The sequence below is a fragment of the Petromyzon marinus genome, chromosome 24 (assembly GCF_048934315.1).
Source record: "Petromyzon marinus isolate PM22_M1 ecotype Great Lakes invasive population chromosome 24, UKy_Petmar_22M1.pri1.0, whole genome shotgun sequence".
NCBI classification, from domain to species: Eukaryota; Metazoa; Chordata; class Hyperoartia; order Petromyzontiformes; family Petromyzontidae; genus Petromyzon; species Petromyzon marinus.
The window spans coordinates 16,915,969-16,935,728 of record NC_133690.1 but is presented as its reverse complement, the minus strand read 5'-3'; the positions used below and the strand labels follow the sequence as shown (position 1 = coordinate 16,935,728).

Below are 19,760 nucleotides of genomic sequence, written 5' to 3'. Positions count from 1 at the left end.
GCACGATGTCAATCATCCGCACTGTGACAATCATCCGCACGGTGTCAATCATCCGCACTGTGACAATCATCCGCACGGTGTCAATCATTCGCACTGTGACAATCATCCGCACGGTGTCAATCATCCGCACTGTGACAATCATCCGCACTGTGACAATCATCCGCACGGTGTCAATCATCCGCACGGTGTCAATCATCCGCACAGTGTCAATCATCCGCACGGTGTCAATCATCCGCACTGTGACAATCGTCCGCACTGTGACAATCATCCGCACGGTGTCAATCATCCGCACTGTGACAATCATCCGCACGGTGTCAATCATCCGCACTGTGACAATCATCCGCACGGTGTCAATCATCCGCACTGTGACAATCATCCGCACGGTGTCAATCATCCGCACTGTGACAATCATCCGCACTGTGACAATCATCCGCACGGTGTCAATCATCCGCACGGTGTCAATCATCCGCACAGTGTCAATCATCCGCACGGTGTCAATCATCCGCACTGTGACAATCGTCCGCACTGTGACAATCATCCGCACGGTGTCAATCATCCGCACTGTGACAATCATCCGCACGGTGTCAATCATCCGCACGGTGTCAATCATCCGCACTGTGACAATCATCCGCACGGTGTCAATCATCCGCACGGTGTCAATCATCCGCACTGTGACAATCATCCGCACTGTGACAATCATCCGCACGGTGTCAATCATCCGCACTGTGACAATCATCCGCACGGTGTCAATCATCCGCACGGTGTCCCACCGCCACGCCGCATGATCTGTCATCGCGTCTCCTCGTCCTTCTCTGCGCACCTTTACGCCAGGCCCCTTTCGCTCGTCGCCAGGAACGCGACCTCCGATCGATCGCACCTTGGAGCGGGGCTGCCTCGGCTATTTTGGGGCGTTGCGGGGGGGGGCAGAGCACGGCGGTCGGCAACCGCGCGGCATAGAACGTGGATGCCAGCAACAGAATTCGTCGTCTTAATTTGTCTTGACACGTCGCCCCTGCGGCGTTTGGCGCTGCAGGGGCGATACGGGTCGACCCCTGGCGCACGCAGCCAAACGCTGCCGCGATGCAAAATTCCGCTTCGAGCAAAATCTTTGGGTGCGGCATGCGCCCGGTGTGTGTGGAGGACAGAGAAAAAACACACAAATCTGATCTGGCCGGTAAAGCCGGTCCCTCCACCCACGCTCAGCTTTGTGACACACACACAGCTTGTTACACAAAGACAAAGACCCCCCGTATAGCCTTAACAGACTGTAGGGGCAAGTGCTGTTAGCGAGCATAATCGTCACTGGGTGTGTTGGCCGTGAACGGGAATCGAACCCGTGTCGCCGGGTTCATAGCGCAGCGCGCTAACCGCTACACTACCGCTGCCCACCTTGTTTGACACGCACACACCTTGTTACACACACACACACCTTGTTAGACACACAGACACACACCTTGTTACACACACACACCTTGTTACACACACACACACCTTGTTACACACACACACACCTTGTTAGACACACAGACACACACACACACCTCGTTACCTGGGCTTACAGTAAAATGATTTGCCCCTCCACTTTACCGCTGAGCACACAACAAGAACAACCGCCAATCACCACTAAGTGGCGGTGACGTCAGCACGATGCGTGTGCCAGGCTAGGTGCACGTTCAGGCCACGTGAAGTGTCGAACGCACACTGCCAATAGATCACGGGACAGACCCAGCAGGTTCCACGGATCGACTGACTGAGATGACTGGCCGATGCACCACCTGTGCCCCCTACTGTGCCAACAAGTACACACACACACCTACACACATTCACTACACACGGACATACACACACCTACACACATTCACTACACACACCTACATTCACTACACACACGACACACGGACACACATACACACATTCACTACACACACGACACACGGACACACACGCGGACAGCGCCAGGGAGTCAGGTGTCATGGGCGTGGGGATTCATTGTCCGGTCTACTTTGTCCACTCCTCTCTCTCTCTCTCTCCACCCATGCCCGTTATTATCCAACAACACCGGTTACCATGCAACCAGCACCTACCTGTGTGTCAGCACCTGTGTGTCAGCACCTGTGTGTCAGCACCTGTGTGTCAGCACCTGTGTGTCAGCACCTGTGTGTCAGCACCTGTGTGTCAGCACCTGTGTGTCAGCACCTGTGTGTCAGCACCTGTGTGTCAGCACCTGTGTGTCAGCACGTGTGTGTGTCAGCACCTGTGTGTGTCAGCACCTGTGTGTGCTCGCTAACAGCACTTGCCCCGACAGTCTGTTAAGGCTATATGGGGGATACTCTTTGGTTCTATTGGGTAAAGTCACGTAGGTAAAAATAAAATAACAAAAAATCACGACGTTTCGGCCACAACACAAGCGGCCTTCATCAGGTGAAGGGACGAGACTGTCTGGAGGACAGCGCTGGAGTGAAAAAAGCCATGCTTAGATCACGACCTTTAAGCTGTGTGAGAAGAAAACAAAGCGCCTTGACAAAGGAATTAGCATATAATTTAGCATTGAAATGGATCATTGAAATAGCTAAGTTAAAGTATACACATCCGCAGAGGCACCCCTTGACAAAGGAATTAGCATAGAATTTAGCATTGTGATTTTTTGTTATTTGCTAATTTTTATGCTAATTTCTTTGTCAGGACACCTTGTTTGCTCGCACACAGTTTAAAGGTCCGCGGTCTGAGCGTGGTTGTGTTTCGCTAAAATTCTCCTGTTTGATTTGTACAAGGTGCCTCGGTGAATGTATATGCTCTGACTTTAACATAGCTATTTCTGTGACCAGTTACAAGCTAATCACTCAGCTATTTCAATGCTAAATTCTATGCTAATTCCTTTGTCAAGGGGTGCCTCTGCGGATGTGTATACTTTAACTTAGCTATTTCAATGAGCCATTTCAATGCTAAATTATATGCTAATTCCTTTGTCAAGGCGCTTTGTTTTCTTCTCACACAGCTTAAAGGTCGTGATCTAAGCGTGGCTTTTTTCACTCCAGCTTGTGTTGTGGCCGAAACGTCGTGATTTTTTGTTATTTTATTTTTACCTACGTGACTTTACCCAATAGAACCAAAGAGTATGGATCCTAGCAGTTACGAAAGCTTTAAATCTATATGGGGGATCTTTGTCAGCACGTGGGGAGCGGTAGTGTCGTGGTTAGCGCGCTGCGCTATGAACCTGGCGATCCGGGTTCAATTCCCGCTCACGGCCAACACCCAGTGATGATTATCTGAACCGGTCCCGGGCCTCCCCTAGGTCGACTCAGCCTCAAATGAGTACCTGGTGCGGTGTGTAAACATCGCCACTAGGGAGACAAAGGCGGTCGGGCGTGGTGCTGGCCACCCACCCCCTCGTGTACCGTTCCGGCCTTCATAGGTGATTGCTAACAGCACTTGCCCCTACAGTCTGTTACAGGCTATATGGGGGATCTTTGTCTTTATCAGCACGTGTGTGTCGTACTTACAAACAAGATCACCACCTCTCAAGGTTCCAAACAACAAGAACAAAAAATGGGGGCAACACGGCAGATAAGGGGGAGAAGCCACGGACCTACAGATGTCTAAAAATACGACGCGACAGCCCTTTTCATACAAATGACTCGCTCATTTTTGCCCTTAAAATAATAAAATACAGCTGTGTTTCTCCTTACAACACGATACGTTTTGTATATGTTATGTATACGTTGAGTATATGTTATGTATACGTTGAGTATATGTTATGTATACGTTGAGTATATGTTATGTATACGTTGAGTATATGTTGAGTATATATTATGTATATGTTTAGTATATGTTATGTATATGTTTAGTATATGTTATGTATATGTTTAGTACATGTTACGTGACGCTTGTATCTTTCTACGTCGTTTTCTCGCCCGCTACCTTCGCTCTCTCTCCGTGTTCCTCCTTCCCCGTGTGCTCAAGATTCACGCTCTCTCTCCCTGTTCCTCCTTCCCCGTGTACTCAAGATCCACGCTCTCTCTCTCTCTGTCTATCTTCTCGCCCGCCCCCTTCACTGGAACGAACTTCCCCCTCCACATTGAGCGGTCACATTCACACACGAAGTTTGGTCTCCGCACTCAAAGCTCACACTCATTGTTCCCGAGCTCACCACCTGACCCCTTGACCTCCCTCTCGGTGCCACCATCGTTACTGTTCCCTCTTCATATTCTCCTTATATGGCTCTCACACATTTACCCCATTTCATTCAATCCATTCATCATCATTGTGAACAATTTCACTCTCACCGCATGCACGCATCTTCGCCACCCATTGCTTCCTTTCATCGATTTCATTCACATCATCTCCACCATCACATTCATACGCTGTCCCGTTGTTAAGGCGCTTTATACATGTATTTTAAGGACGTGTTTTGTATACGTATATGCGCAAACCTTTTCGTCAATCCACCACCTGGCCACAGCCAGTGATCACCTCCGATTAGCTACATATGGTGCAAAAGAAGTTTAAGTTCAGTGTCACTCGCCACTGAAATCAGCAGCGGCCGGGAATCAAACTCAAGTCACCGGTTTTATAGCTGCATCACCCCCCCCCCCCCAATTGCATGGATAATTAATAAAGCAGAGTAGTAATATTAATAATACCCGCCGAGTCTTCTTTGATAAATAATCGATTCTCAACGGCACAATTCAACTCCCGTCGTCGCGAGTGAAAAAACCCCGTCGAGATGGGAGAGACTCCCATAACGGTGGGCGGTTTCCCTTCGTCCGCGGGGGGGGGAGGGGGCTTCGCAGAGCGAGAGACCGAAGCGGGGACCAGCGGGGACCTGCGGGGAAATATTTGGACGAGCGTCGCCTGTCAGCGCCGTCTCAGCCACCGCTCGCGAGTTCGTTGGATGGACGGGTCAGCCGTGGGTGGACGGCACTCGCAAAGCTCCGAGTAACTTTTGAGGCCTGCGGGGAGGCGGTGGCGTGCAGGCCCTACCGGGGACGCACTCTCAACACAATCCAAACCGGGGGTGAAAAGCAGGGGATGTAGAAAGATGTGGAACGGGCTCGCTGCCCAAAACCATACGGGGGGGGGGGGGGGGGGTCTCACCGAAAGGGGAAAGGTTGACTCTTTATCAAGGGGGGTGACAAGTGGGGGAAAGGGGGACACAACCCAACACAGCTGACATCAGGGAGAGAAGAAACAAAACCACGTGAGGCGAACTAAACGAGATTTGTTTTTTGCGCCCCTCCGATTCCGGCTCCCGTCTAATTCGCAGTGGTCATGCCCCCTGACCCTCGGTCCCTGTCCCCCGACCCTACATCCTGCTAATTTATTTGAGGTGTTGTATGAGGGGGGGGTGGGGGTGGGGTGCGATCTGGCCTCGAATTCCCCCTCCGTTCCCTTGAGCTTATGGCTCAGGTGTTCCATAACGCGCCGTAAGCGCACTGTACCTTTGTTTCCAGGTGTGTGGTTCATGGTTCTTCCAGTTAGTCGAAATAACCTTCCTGGCTACGATACCGAAGGTTTGGAGGCGAGAATGTTGACATTATGTTGGCCCATGAGGTCTAATCTATTGATGGGGACACATGTGTGGCACGAACCCAGAATGATTGTTAATTTATCCTGGAGCTATCGTTTTTCTCGATGCTTTCACGCCAAACGAGCTGCAGCAGCAGCAGCTCAAGCTGGGACCTGCAGTCGGCACTAAAGTTGGCTTCGTTCCTGGAGGGTGGGCCTCGTGGGAACTTGCTTCGCAAAAGCACCAGCGAAGTGCACCACGGGAACAAACATTGGCCACGATCAAACGAACTGCTGGATCAAGGTCTCCCGAAGCCATTACAATTTCCCTCGCAGTCCTCTGTGCCGGATGATCCCAGTTACATATGTAGCTACATAAGTAGCTACTGCACGTGTAGTAGCTACTGCACGTGTAGTAGCTACTGCACGTGTAGTAGCTACTGCACGTGTAGTAGCTACTGCACGTGTAGTAGCTACTGCACGTGCAGTAGCTGCTACACCGCGTGCAGTAGCTACACCACGTGCAGTAGCTACACGACGTGCAGTAGCTACACGACGTGCAGTAGCTACTGCACGTGTAGTAGCTACACGACGTGCAGTAGCTACACGACGTGCAGTAGCTACACGACGTGCAGTAGCTACTACACGTGCAGTAGCTACTACACGTGCAGGAGCTACACCACGTGCAGGAGCTACACGACGTGCAGTAGCTACTACACGTGCAGTAGCTACTACACGTGCAGGAGCTACACCACGTGCAGTAGCTACTACACGTGCAGGAGCTACGGGCCCCGCATTTTCAAGGGCCCCGCGCTAAACGCTCTCAAGCTATCAATTCCGGTTCAGTGGTTCTGCACTTGCTCTATTACTATAGCCTTTAACTTTTATGAACGACTGGGTGTTTAAGGTTAGCGATGTGTCGTATTATCTGGCTGTGGAGCAAATTTAAAAAATACAATTACTTTACTATGCAAGTAAAAAATGTGTGTTTTAATATTTTTTTATATTTAGGTCCCCTTCATGACATATGCTACAGGCCCCGCACTAGCTTACTCCGGCACTGTCTGTCCTGCGATGCAACAATCCGCCCCAAGCACCTGCACAACGAGCAGATGTCACCGTTCACATCTCCAGACGTGTAGGTGCTCTCTCTCGGCTGCGCTCCCTCTCTTCCCCCCCCCCCCCCCGGTAATTACAATTGGCGTACGAACAAATAAAAGTCTCGTCCGAATTCCACGACTATTTTTCAAGAAGTTTCTGCATTGAATGAATTATTTCCACGGTTTATTTTTATTTTTCGTGGACCAGGACAACTCCGTTCACAACTCAAAGCTCGCAGTGCATCACTCCGTGTCGGAGAACAACCTCAGAAGTTAACACAAAATAACTACTCTGGAATTATCTATCCTATTAGATCTTTGCACAGCATAAGTGGCATACAATTAATCCGATTATCCGCGTTTATCTGCACTTTACCGTTAACATAAAAGGCATGAAATGTACTGATGAGCACATATAATAACATGATCCACTTCAGCGCCCTTTCTAATCAAATCGGATATTAGACAGTATACAATAAATTTCACAGAAATCCTGAGCGAAGCGCATCTACAAACCACGGACCGGTTCGCGTTCACACACCGGCGCAAACTCAAGAGACTTCTGAACACTAAAGGCATTTGACCTTTCCCAGACACAGCTCTCACCCCCCCCCGCATCCACCCCCACTCTCAAAAAGTTTTCTACATTTTTTTTTGGGGGGGTGGGGGGTCATTAAATTTCAATTCAAACTCAAAAGCTCGCAAGTGTATCACTCCGTGTCAGAGAACAACCGATTAGCACGGCTGGCTACGTACGGTGCAAAAGAACCTCGACGCACATATGTACGTACGCTCAACGCAACATAACATAAACACCACTCGGCATTCTCTCAGGCAGTGTAAGGGGCGGCAGCGAGGTGGACAGAGGCGGCGAGGAATGCTCGCAGAGCACGAGGCGAATCACACTTTCGCCGCGTTTCTTCACGACGCGCAATAAATAAAAAAATATCCCCGTCGCTCTCGGCGCCGCGTTCATCACTCCGTCGAATTAAAGCCCAAGTGACACAGCTTCCTTTCGGACGAGAGCGGCCAACTCCCTGACTACGACGTCTGGTTGTGCGGTAATAATAATAATGAGAATGCACCGCAGGTTGCATTCTTGAATCTGACCCAACCCACAACGGCCCGCCCGGTCAGCGTGGGGCCATGCGTCGTCTGCCGTTGGGCAGGTGACGCGCTAGAGAGCAAGAATACAAAGCACTGGGTGGTGCAGATGCTCGTCGGCATACCGACCTCGTGCGTGTCCCGCCATGGAGATAGATTACCGGGTGTTAAGAAGGTAGAGGCGCGGGCCCGCAATTTGCTCGCTCACACCACCGCCGACGTGAGCGTGCAATTTTGCATGCTCGTGTGTAGGTTGGACCTCTTTTGTAGCCAACCGCGCTAATCGGAGGTTCGGCGGCAGGACGACAAACTGAACACAAAAAAGGCAGTTCTAAAGAAGCGAGTTTTCAATCTAATCTTTTTTTTTAAGTGCACAGCTCCCAGAAACTTCCTAACATCGGAAGGAAGGGCGCTCCAGCGGCCGCAGAAGCGCATCTGAAAGCGCCGCGCGATGATGATGCGGTGACCGCTGTCTTTTGTTCGATGTCCAGCCAAAAGCCGCTGACGCTGCTGCTGCTGCTGCGAGGATGACCGGGGGAGTTCGCGCGACGATGGTTTATAGCTCCCTGAACCCGTTTGGGGCCGCGGGTCACTCTTTGGTGCAGCTGGCTGACCCGCGCCTACTGGACATCTGTGAATAAGATCTTATTCGCCCATCGGATTCCTCCAGGATAAATAAAGATTCTGATTTAACTCTCAAAGAAACTATTTGTGGGACCACGATGTGGTCAGAAACACGTGATGTTTTGGAAGAAAAAAAACGACGTATCAGCCACAGTTTGGCGGAACGCTTCCCACGGCCTTGCAGACTCCACCAGCGGTCCACAGACCGCAGGTTTGGAACCACTGCTCTAGGAAGGCCCTCTAGAGGTGCCCACACCTTACCGGGCTACATGCGACCTACAAATTGATCGTTGTTGGATCCCCTTTATACCGCGGCGTGAACAGAGGCGCCAGGAGGGGATGGAGGAACCCCGCTCAATTGTTTCGACTGCTGCACCCCCCGACATGGAATCGAACCGCCGACCTCTGGATTGCAAGTCCCAGTGCCCTGCTCACCATTGCACCTCGGTGGCATCCTTCTATTTAAGCATTAAGTGTTATAGTTAATCTCATCTTATCTTCATTGAATTTCTATAGCGCATTAAACCAAAGCGCATTACACATACTTAACAACGATACATGCGAATGTGATGGTGGAGATCAGGCGAATGAAATAGATGAGAGGAAGCAATGGGGGGCAAATTTGCGATGATGCGGAATTTGGGTGAAAGTGAAATTGATGACGGTAAATGGCGATGAATTGATTGATTGTATTGAAAATGAGTGAAAGCCACACAATGAGAATATGAAGGGGGAAAAGTAACCGTGGCGGTTATGCGAGGGAGATTAAGGGGGTCGTGGGGTGAGCTCAGAAACGATAAGTGATCTTTGAGTGAGGAGCGGAAACTTGGTGAACGAAGGTGACTGCTTATTTTTTATTATTTTATTATTTTAGTGTTTCCCTTCTATGTGACTTTACCGAAAGAACCAAGAATATGACTGCTTATTGTGCAGGGGGAAGTTTATTCCAGTGAAAGGGGGCGGGAAGAGAGAGAGGGAGAAAGCGTGGATTGAGTGCAAATATAATAATTTGTTGTATATATAACAAACGATATATATAAAATTATGACTCTATATATAAAATTTGTGGCTACGTGACTTTACCCAATCGAGTAAATGTCGCGAGTAATTTTCAAATTGGGAAATTTTGGACGATGACGCCGGCAGATGTCAAAGTCTCCACAGGTCCTACACACCACCATCACCACAGCTCCTACACACCACCATCACCACAGGTCCTACACACCACCATCACCACAGCTCCTACACACCACTGTCACCACAGGTCCTACACACCACCATCACCACAGGTCCTACACACCACCGTCACCACAGGTCCTGCACACCACCATCACCACAGGTCCTACACACCACCATCGCCACAGGTCCTGCACACCACCATCGCCACAGGTCCTGCACACCACCATCACCACAGGTCCTACACACCACCGTCACCACAGGTCCTACACACCACCATCACCACAGGTCCTACACACCACCATCGCCACAGGTCCTGCACACCACCATCACCACAGGTCCTACACACTACCATCACCACAGCTCCTACACACCACCATCACCACAGGTCCTACACACCATCACCACAGCTCCTAGACACCACCATCACCACAGCTCCTACACACCACCATCACCACAGGTCCTACACACCACCATCACCACAGGTCCTACACACCACTCTCACCACAGGTCCTACACACCACCATCACCACAGGTCCTACACACCACCATCACCAAAGCTCCTACACACCACCATCACCACAGCTCCTACACACCACCATCATGTCACCACAGTTTCTCCCCAAATTTACACCCTCCCGTGGTGCGCTCTGTGGAGTGATTTTCCGTACATTCGACGTCGCAGATGTTCCACATTTCTACGGCAAGTAGTCCAGCCACCACGGGCTGCTGCTGGTGGGCAAACCGGTGACCAAACTTCTAATCGTAAAAGCAATAACAGTTTATAACCTTTCACTTGCCACTGTGTTTGGGGGAGTGGAGCGGTGATACAGTGCATAGTGCAACTGCACTATGAATCCGGAGACACCCGAGTTCGATTCACCGGTGAGTGCTGAGCGATGTTCTTTACCGGTCTTCGGCTTCACTAACCTGGGTGGTGAAGTATGGTGGAACAACCTCCCAAGACTGACATAGGGTGTGTGGGTGGGGGGGGAGTCTTCATGCAGGAGTTGACTAAGGGCTGTAAACTACCACGTTATTAAATGCCCTATGAACCTCACATTGACCATGCCAACACACACAACTATGCTGCAGTGCATTACATAAACAACTTACAGCCCCATTCTCCTATAACGCCACATGTTGTTTTAATAACGCAAATTGAATATAATGCGATGAATGTATGACGGAACACTTTTTTTATATATAATGCGAATTGTACATAACGCGATCGAGTGAACCGTACTACGTCGCGCGAGTAGGAATAAGCAGTCGTACGGCTGCCTCGGCGTAGCATCACACAGGGCATTGGGATGCTGCTGGATGCTGCTAGATGCTACCCACGCGCCTCAGTCTCTGTTCAGCCTGCATACACATCTGTCACGTGTTATCGCGGACTGTGCTTTACCCATCATTGCGTAGTATGTAATCTCGCGAGATTGTTCTGTAAGGCAGTGTTCTTCAGGAACGCAACTACTGACAGGAGAACAGACTGAACGTACAAACAACTGCCATACAATTGCCACACAATTTGCATTCGTAGGACGTCTTGATAGGCACTGCATCTCAACGCACTGCATCATGAACAGGCAATGTGCGTCGCGAACAACCACCAAACACGGCTGGATTCAACACGGCTGCTGAAGCAGCTGATGACATTCGGCTGGGTCAGTCCTAGGCGAAAGACAAACGTCTCGAGGCCGGACCTGCATAGGGCCACTGAGTAGTCGAACCGCGCTGATGGCCAAGGAGAGGGAATTCCAGATTAGGGGGTTTGCAACAGAGAAGCCCTGGAGGCTGACTTGAGGGTTTGGACAGAAGGGGCTTGTTCCCTGTGGAGTGGAAAGTACTTGGAGGGGAGTAGAGCGAGATGAGAGGGGAGAGGTAGGACAGTGCGTGGAGGGGAGTAGAGTGAGATGAGAGGGGAGAGGTAGGAGAGTGCGTGGAGGGGAGTAGAGTGAGATGAGAGGGGAGAGGTAGGAGAGTGACAGAATGGAGTTATGGCTTACAATTTTACACATAGGAATGCTTATATGATCAATTTCCAACTCTGTTTCAAATATTTGCAAACATTGTTCCCCGGTTACGTGTCAATCTTCTATGAGTATACCTTTTGGGTCCTGAGGCTTTATTCTTTAGAAAATAACACATTTTACTTTGAGACTCATAGTCACATGCTCCGCAATTAATATCCAAGAAAGCGTGTTCAACCATACGCAGAAGTTCTCCTGAAAGTAAGATTTTGAGCACATTATAAATATCGCCCTGATAAGGGAACTTTATTATCCCATAAACAAGACAAAGATCCCCCGGATATCCTCGGCAGACTGTTGGGACAAGTGCTGTTAGTGAACACCTATGAAGTTCGGAACAGCACACGAGGGGGTGGGATGGCCAGAACCCCCCTGGTCGCCTTTGGTTCCCGTGTGGTGATGTTTACACACTGCACCAGCTACTAATTTGAGGCCGAATCGACCTAGGGCAGGCCCAGGACCGCTTTAGATAATCGTCACCGGTGTTAGCGACCGTGAGCGGGAATCGAACCTGGGACACCGGGTTCGTGGACGCAGCGCGCTCACCACTGAACCACCGTTCCCCCAGCAACCCACACTCCCACACACTCTGTGTGTAAAGCTTCTTTGCCAAAACTGCCCATACTCACGCCACACCCTCCTCAACTACATCCTTCGCGAACCTTCCAGAAGGTTCCAGAAGGTTCTCACCGATTCCTCGCTCCCTCTCCCTCCTCCTCCGTCCGTTTGCCCTTCACCGAATCCCTCCACTAACTTCGTGCCCCACCCCGTCAGCTGTTCCCAACAGCTTTGCACCGAATATTTACTTTTTAATTAATGATCCTTCGGTGACCCTCAACATGTGTATTGACACAAACATTTGCGACGTTCTTCAAACTTTTCGTCCAGCTTTCAAAACAGTGTCACTTGCTGATCACTTTGGAATAACATAACTCTTTGTTACCGAAAGAACCAAAGAGTATGGATTCCTGAAGTCACGAAAGCTTCAAATCAAGATTTAAATCTTCGTGTCTAAAAAAATATACAGTTTGTGCCTCGTCTTGCAAAAGATATTGACAAACAGTTTTCCTTCTCCGTAGCGTGAACCCAATGGGGCCTGAGGTTTACTTTAATTCATTTATTGCTGCAATTTCAAATGTTCACAGTCCGTGGCCGAGTTATAATGTTAAGCACCGAAATGATGATTTTAAAATTAGAATTTCTTTCCCACTGTTTTTCGCCATTCCCACGTCTCCCCTCAATTGTATCCTCGATCGCACTATCGGCGTCATGTCAGTCGACAAAAAAACAATCAGGGACCCGCAAAGCAATCCGACATGTACCAGAGAACGACTCACAAAAGCAGACATTAGAGAACTACTTCTGAGAGAATTCAAGTGACCTCTTATCCACCCAAGGTGGCAGCACTTTCCCACCCGCTCCTTTTACAAGACGATGATTTCCGTGGATTGTTTATCGCGCAGAATTAGAGTTGGGTGAGATTAAGCGCAAACACAATTGTAAAATTCGGTTTTATTTTGTGCGATTGTCGGAGAGACCATCAGCTCGCTGCACATGAAGACCCCGGTGAGAAAACCCCACGCTTGGCCGAGCCCTCTGGGATTCCCACCCGGGATCTCGGTGGTGGCGGCTCGGCGCTCGGACCACAATCCCACGCGGCAGCCTCCTCCGATTTAAGGACGACTCCTTTAAAGTGTTCACGGAGGTTGATAAACAACTCACGTCAGGTGCGCGTCGTTGTAAAAATAACATGTTAACGGTACAACAACACGTCTAACCACGTGTGTGTTAGTTCACCAAGAGCCGCTCAAATTAGATTGTACAGAACATTAGTTGGTTAAGAAACTAGTAGAATTAGACATTTGATGATGACGGTATGCGATCATAAAAATGATGGTAAACATATGAAGAGATTACGATCGTGGCTGTTGTAATTGTTCGGATTATGAACATGAAATTATTGCAATGATTAATATCTTTTACAAAATAAGCGACTTGCAGTTGGCAATGCTGAACCAAGGCGTCTGATCAGGGTATCAGATGAGAAGGATACTATCAAATCGTAAGGTGATGTTGATTTCCAAACATGCTTGGAACATGCTCAGGCATGTATGTAATAGAAGCTTACTAATAAAAAATGGAACTCAATGACTGTTGCCGTAAAAAGGGGCAAAGATTAGCACTACGTCTTTTCTCTCCTTGCCATGAGGGACACGCTTATGAATTCGCAAAGTGAATGCTATTTACATGCTATGCAGAAGGGCCGTTGTCAAAAACGTCGCCTATTTTGCAGTGTTATCGATTAAAGTCGTGCGTTGTTATCGCTGTTTGTTCAGCAGCAGCATCACCATCGCCACGTCATTTGCCTGTTGGTGAGTTTGAGGACTGCTTCTAAGTGAGACATCGATGTTCCAAACCGACTTAAGTCGACGATGTCCATGAGGGTGAAGAGAGGGCCATCGCGACGTGCCCCATGAAGAGAGTGAGTCATAGCCGGTGTTGTGAATGTCACCGATAGCACCCGGAGACTGAACACAGACATCGGAACAAACGCGGCGCGGCAAGGAAGCACCGAGCGATGACGGAGACACGGCAACAAACACGAACATTTATTTATATTGAATGTTGAGGGTAATTAACGGTTCGGGCAACATACCTCCCAGGTCGAATACACCATATTTAACAAATAATGTCAAAGTGAAAAACACCCTTTTTAACAATTATGTCTGGAAAATCACAAAAAGAACTGAACTCCAACAGCCCGTGTCAGGGGTTGCCTGCATACACATATGCTGCTGAACACCATTGATCACTGTTATTATAATCGATAATCAGCCCACTGCTTGACTAAGGCTTCCCTGTGCCTCATAAGCAGCTAATAATCAATCCACTGCTGGATTAATGCTTCTCTATGCCTCATCATCAGCTATTAATATAATCAGCCCCCTGCTTGATTAAGGCTTCCCTATGCACCATCAGCTAATGATCAACAGACTGCTTGATTAAGGCTTCCCTCTGACTCATCATCAGCGAATGATCAATCCACTGCTGGATGAAGGCTTCTCAATTCCACACGAATCAGCACACGAAGCTGAACGCTCCATCTCTGCGCTGGCTGTCCTCCGAGACAATCTCCCTCCTTTGGCTTCCACTCCGTCATTATCGTGTCTGTTTAACCACATACGGTACCGTACTATTATTTTAAGATAAACATCGGTCACCTGTATATATAGTCATTTACCGTACAGTACGTCTTACAACCAACAAATTACCAAGCCACACATAACCTTGATTGCAACGCTTCACTGCCACCAACTTCTCGCTTGTACATTTCTGGAACGTAAAGCGAACGTTCAGAGACCTCCCCCACCCACCGCCTCTATTGTGACCTTCAGTGGACTGTTGGCACGGATGCTGTGAGCAAGCGCCTGTGAATGCCGCAGCAATTCACGGGGTGGAGTTGTTCCGGTTGTTTGGCCGGCCCCGGCCGCCTTTGTTTCTCTGCGTTGCTATTTTTCTGTTACACACAAACCGCGCCAGGAACTCGCTTGAGGCCGAGTCGACGTAGGGGAGAGGTCCCCACACCGGATTCTGGCCGGTTATTGATATCATTCGCCAATGACGGTAGCCGTGGCTGGGAATCCGATACATGAATCCGAGTATTGAAATGTATTTGTTTTATTCTACTCGGAATCACTGCGCACTGAGAGACAGGAAGAGAAGCGGACGGATGAAGGAACATCCGAGACATCATCACATCGACTGCTGAGAGGATGATCAGAGCAGGCCTGGGGGGCAAGAGACATCTCGACGGGACTATGATGGTGGCGATGATTGGTCAGTTGACGAGACCGGAGGTGGAATGGCAGCCAACGGGAAGGGAGAGGACGGATTGATGACATCGGCCAATGATGTGCAGGAGCGTTCCAGACGGCCGCAGACGGACACTCCGCGTATTGAATGTGGCAACTGGCCCAATTTCCCAATGCAGCGTGCCTCTCACGACAGAACGAGTCTTGAGGCTCGCACGTGGTGCTCTTCTATACCTGGATCAATGGAACACTCTGGCATTACACGATATGTGTGCACAATTATTTGGATATAAAGATTATGATCAAAAATGGACGATCATCGGAATATAATGACGCCAGGTGGACAATGATGATGATGGTGTTGGTCCAATTGATGATAATGACGTCAGATGATGACGAGAATCCAATTTACATCAGGCGATGAGAACAATGACGTGAACGTGGGTGAAAGGGATGACGATCAAAATATAAACGACGCCAGGTGAAAACGATGATCCAATCGATGGCGACGACGACGGGAGAATGCATCTTAATGACGATGCACACAGTCCTACCCACTCCTTTAGAGGCTCGTGTTAGCGAGCACCTATTAAGGCTGCCGCATCGCACAACCGGGGGTGGTGGTGTTGGTGGTGATGCGTGGCACAGCAACGCACCACGTCCGAACGCATTTGTATCCCCCGGTGTTGATACACACACACACCGAGCACAAAGCTGCTCGTTTAAGTCTGAGTCGACCTAAGCGAGGCTCAGCATCGGTGCAGAAATACTGCACCCCCCACTTGATATTAGCCGTGGCCGGGAATCGAACCCACGTCCGCTGGGTTTCGTAACGCGGTGCCGAGACCACTACGCCACCGCTGACCACACTAACACAGATCCCCCGTGGCGCACACACATTAACACAGACCGTTGGGGCGAGTGCTGCCAGCGATCACCTTGTGAAGGCAGGTGCGGCACAAGAGGGAAGTGGTGTGGCCGGAAACACCACGCACGGCCACATTTGTCTCCACGGTGCTGATGTTGCCACGCCGCACGAGGTACTCGTTTAAGGGAGGGCCCGTTTCGGGGTTGTATCGCACTCACGCACGCGTAAACCGGTGTGCACACAGGCATCTAGCAACATACACAGCGATAGCCAGGTATGTGTACTATGTTATGTATACACACACACGCGCGTGCGTGTTCTCACCTCGTCTTGAAGGCCGTGACTCGCCATGGCTCTTTGAGCCACCACACGGCTCTGGGTTGAGTCTCGTCTCGTGAGCCTCTGTCCGCCCCGGTCTGTATGCTCACTCTGTGGGTGGGTGTGTCACTCGGGTATGCACAGTGGTTACAGGGGAAGCGAGCCAGTGCCTGGCGGTCTGTGTGTGAGATGGGTAGGCGTGGTGACCTATACACAACCTATGAATTCAAATCTGAAAATGACAAAGCGAGCACCATCACAGCAGAAAGGCCGGAAAACCCCCATGAGCTTCAAACAGCACACACAGACACATGTGCAATAATGTTTCGGTTCATCAGCCAATTGGATAATTCATCGGAGTCCAGACCGGTTTCGAGCTTCTGGGCCTCATCATCAGAGGTTAAGGTTTGTTAAACACAAACTTGCTGGATTACCAGATGTTATTTGGCAAGACTGGGGGGTGAGGGGGCATAGACGTGGAAACATAGAAGCATAGCACAGCACAAGGCTTGTGTTGGGTGTACTCAACCATATGCCCTGCTCTATGTAACCTGCATTTCCAGTTTGTGTAATTCTCGCTCCTACCGAGGGCTTCTCGACGCCTCGCCTGTCACTCCCATTGATGTCCCCCCCCCCACCGTGTGCAGATACTACTGACTCCATGATATTAAGGGTGTCTCAGCATATATGCCTCCAAAATACATTTATATTTGGGGGGGGGATCGACAATTTTTGGATACTTGTTGGATCAACTTTCTACCCCCCACATCTGGCGGTGGGGGGGGGGATAATTTTTTGATTGAGGCCTTCGGAAAGGCTCTTATCATTTAGTTGACGGACAACGAAACGCCACGATTTTATAATAGATGCTGTTGTCAGAAAAACCCTAGAAAATAATAAAAGGTCTTCAAACCGGTGCTAGATAGCCCGTGAGCCACTGGCCCTGTTAGATGTGTGTTGAGTTTGTCTTTTGTCTTCCCTTAAAGGAGGGGGTGCTCTGGCTTTGAGATGATGGCATCAGACTCGGACAAATAGCCCAGTGGAGTGAGTCTCGCGACAAGCTCACCATGCGTAGTCATTACATCACGCGTGACACCACATAGCGCCGGTCGCCCCAATCATCCAGCCACAAGTCCACACCCGTACTGCCCTTGCGACGACATTGTTTTGGGCGTTGGTACTAGATAACATTGTCGAGTGCAAGAACACGGACATAAAATATCAACAAATCTTTGAAATTCTTTAAACAGCCAACAAGCAGCCCCTCTGATGATGATGATGATAGGAAATGAGCCGCATATGGGTGGCAGCGAGCTACTCATGAAGCACGGTTGAGGGTTCGGTGCTTGCGATTACACCGAGAGACAGAACGAGGAACTCGAGGACTGGGGAACATGCGCAAGAGACGTGTTCTTATTATTGCACACCGTACGGTTAGGTGAGGAGCGCCTTTAACGTCTACGCAACGTCCGCGTTTGGAAGTCACGCGACTTGCTTCAGGCGAGGCCGAACCAATTGCCTCCGTTGGGCTTCCAAAGGTTAGCGGTGGGTCGCAGTGTGGGACGTGAACACTGCGGCTAGGGGACTTTGCGAGTCCACTTGTGTTGGGCACTCTTGAGAACGCGCAGTGCCCACTCGTAGCCTGCCAATCCCACTCTCCCCGCGTATCCGCTTTCCTGTCTCACACAATACACAAACAGGCCACTGCCGTGTTTGTGTTCATGCCAACTTCACAAAGAACTGGCAAGTGAGTGAGGGTGCAACGCTGTTTGCCGAGTAGCAACGGGAAGGTGTGACCCAGGGAATGTTTGTACGTTGAACTTATTTCGCACCGTACGTAGCCTACCGTGCTAATCCGAGGTGCGGGGGAAGGACAACAAACTAATCGCACAAAAAAGCAGTTCTCAAGAAATTCGTTTGTCAATCTGGATGATGATTTAAAAGTGCGTAGCTCCAGTGTGCTTCCTAATATCGGAAGGAAGAGCGTTCCAGACGGCCGCAGAAGCAAACGTGAAAAGCGTGCGATGCGGTGACCACCACCGTCTTCAATTACAACTGAAGGGGTGGGTGGCCTGGTCGCACGGAGCCTGCGAACGCAGTGGCCATCACATGGGCACTGAACCGACACCGCTGAGAGCCTGGGTTTGAATCCAGGTTTCAGCCGCCCGTGATGAAACGGGGTTCTTAAAGCGCAGTTTGTAATCCCGGCTGTGATATCGGCGTCGCATCATTAAAGCATCGTGTTGGGATGGAGACTGAACGGATCTATTTATTTTAATTACATTTCTCTGTGATGATCATTTATTGTTACGTGCATTTCCCCCCTCGTTATTCATGTATTCATCCTTTACTTTTTGATTTGCTAAGCGATGGGGTTTTTTTTATAATCTGTGTAAGGGCCGTACATAAATGACGTCACGCACCTAGGGAGGGGGGGGGGGCTCAGACATTTGTGACGATGTGTGACGAGAGGGGGGGGGTGTGAGAAATGTGACGTCACATAAAAATGCGCAACTTTAAATAAATATAGACGACACGTTCTACTTAATTAAATAAACTTTTTAAATAAATGTTTTCTCCTACAACATCAGAGTGCAGCGCAATATTAAATACGCACTACAATGACAATAGTTTAAAGCGATTTGAAGCATGTTTTATATATATTTTTTTGGGAGGGGGGTCAAAAATCGTCAAAAATCGCGTGACGTCATTTATGGACGGTCCCTTAAGGGACCGGATAATTTATGTGGCAGCGTTGTGGGATGCAATTGCATGAATTACGCTATATAAAATTAAATTATGATTATCTCTCGTCTACTGTATTCTTGCAAATGTACTGCAGTATGTTCGTTCAGGAGCGAAGTCAAAATGTCGAGGTCTACTTACCACAAGGGGGCTTCCAGAGAGCGCTTCTCAACTTGTTTTTATCCCCCCTCCATTGAAGGATCGCAGACGACAGTGGTTTACGATAGGTCCACAGTTTGGGATGCATCGTCACAATCGCACTCTGGCTGGGCATTAGTTTATTTTTGTTACTTTTGAAGAAATTAACATCGGCCTGTTGATGTTACACCAGTGTTTCACCGGCGCATTTACTGGACATCTGTGAAAAGGAGCTTTATAGCTCATCGGATTCCTTCAGTATGAATATTCTGATTCATAGGGGAATGTTAAAGCCAGAAGGTGCGATGTTTGGCCCTTGAATGAGGCGTTTATTCTG

At 49.4% G+C, this 19,760-nt stretch overlaps 1 protein-coding gene across 2 annotated transcripts in view; it reads right to left on the bottom strand.

Moving 5' to 3' along the window:
• LOC116945634 (transient receptor potential cation channel subfamily M member 5) overlaps positions 1-16,867 on the bottom strand; it is a 55,221-nt gene extending 38,354 nt beyond the window's left edge. Inside the window, exon 1 of one of the 2 annotated variants that reach the window (XM_032960135.2) lies at positions 16,547-16,867. In XM_032960135.2, coding sequence (XP_032816026.2) covers positions 16,547-16,573 — 27 coding nt within the window. In that variant the 5' untranslated portion in view covers positions 16,574-16,867. The remainder of the gene's footprint in view (positions 1-16,546) is intronic. The other variant, XM_032960134.2, reaches the window with a different exon arrangement.
• Positions 16,868-19,760: the final 2,893 nt, after the last annotated feature.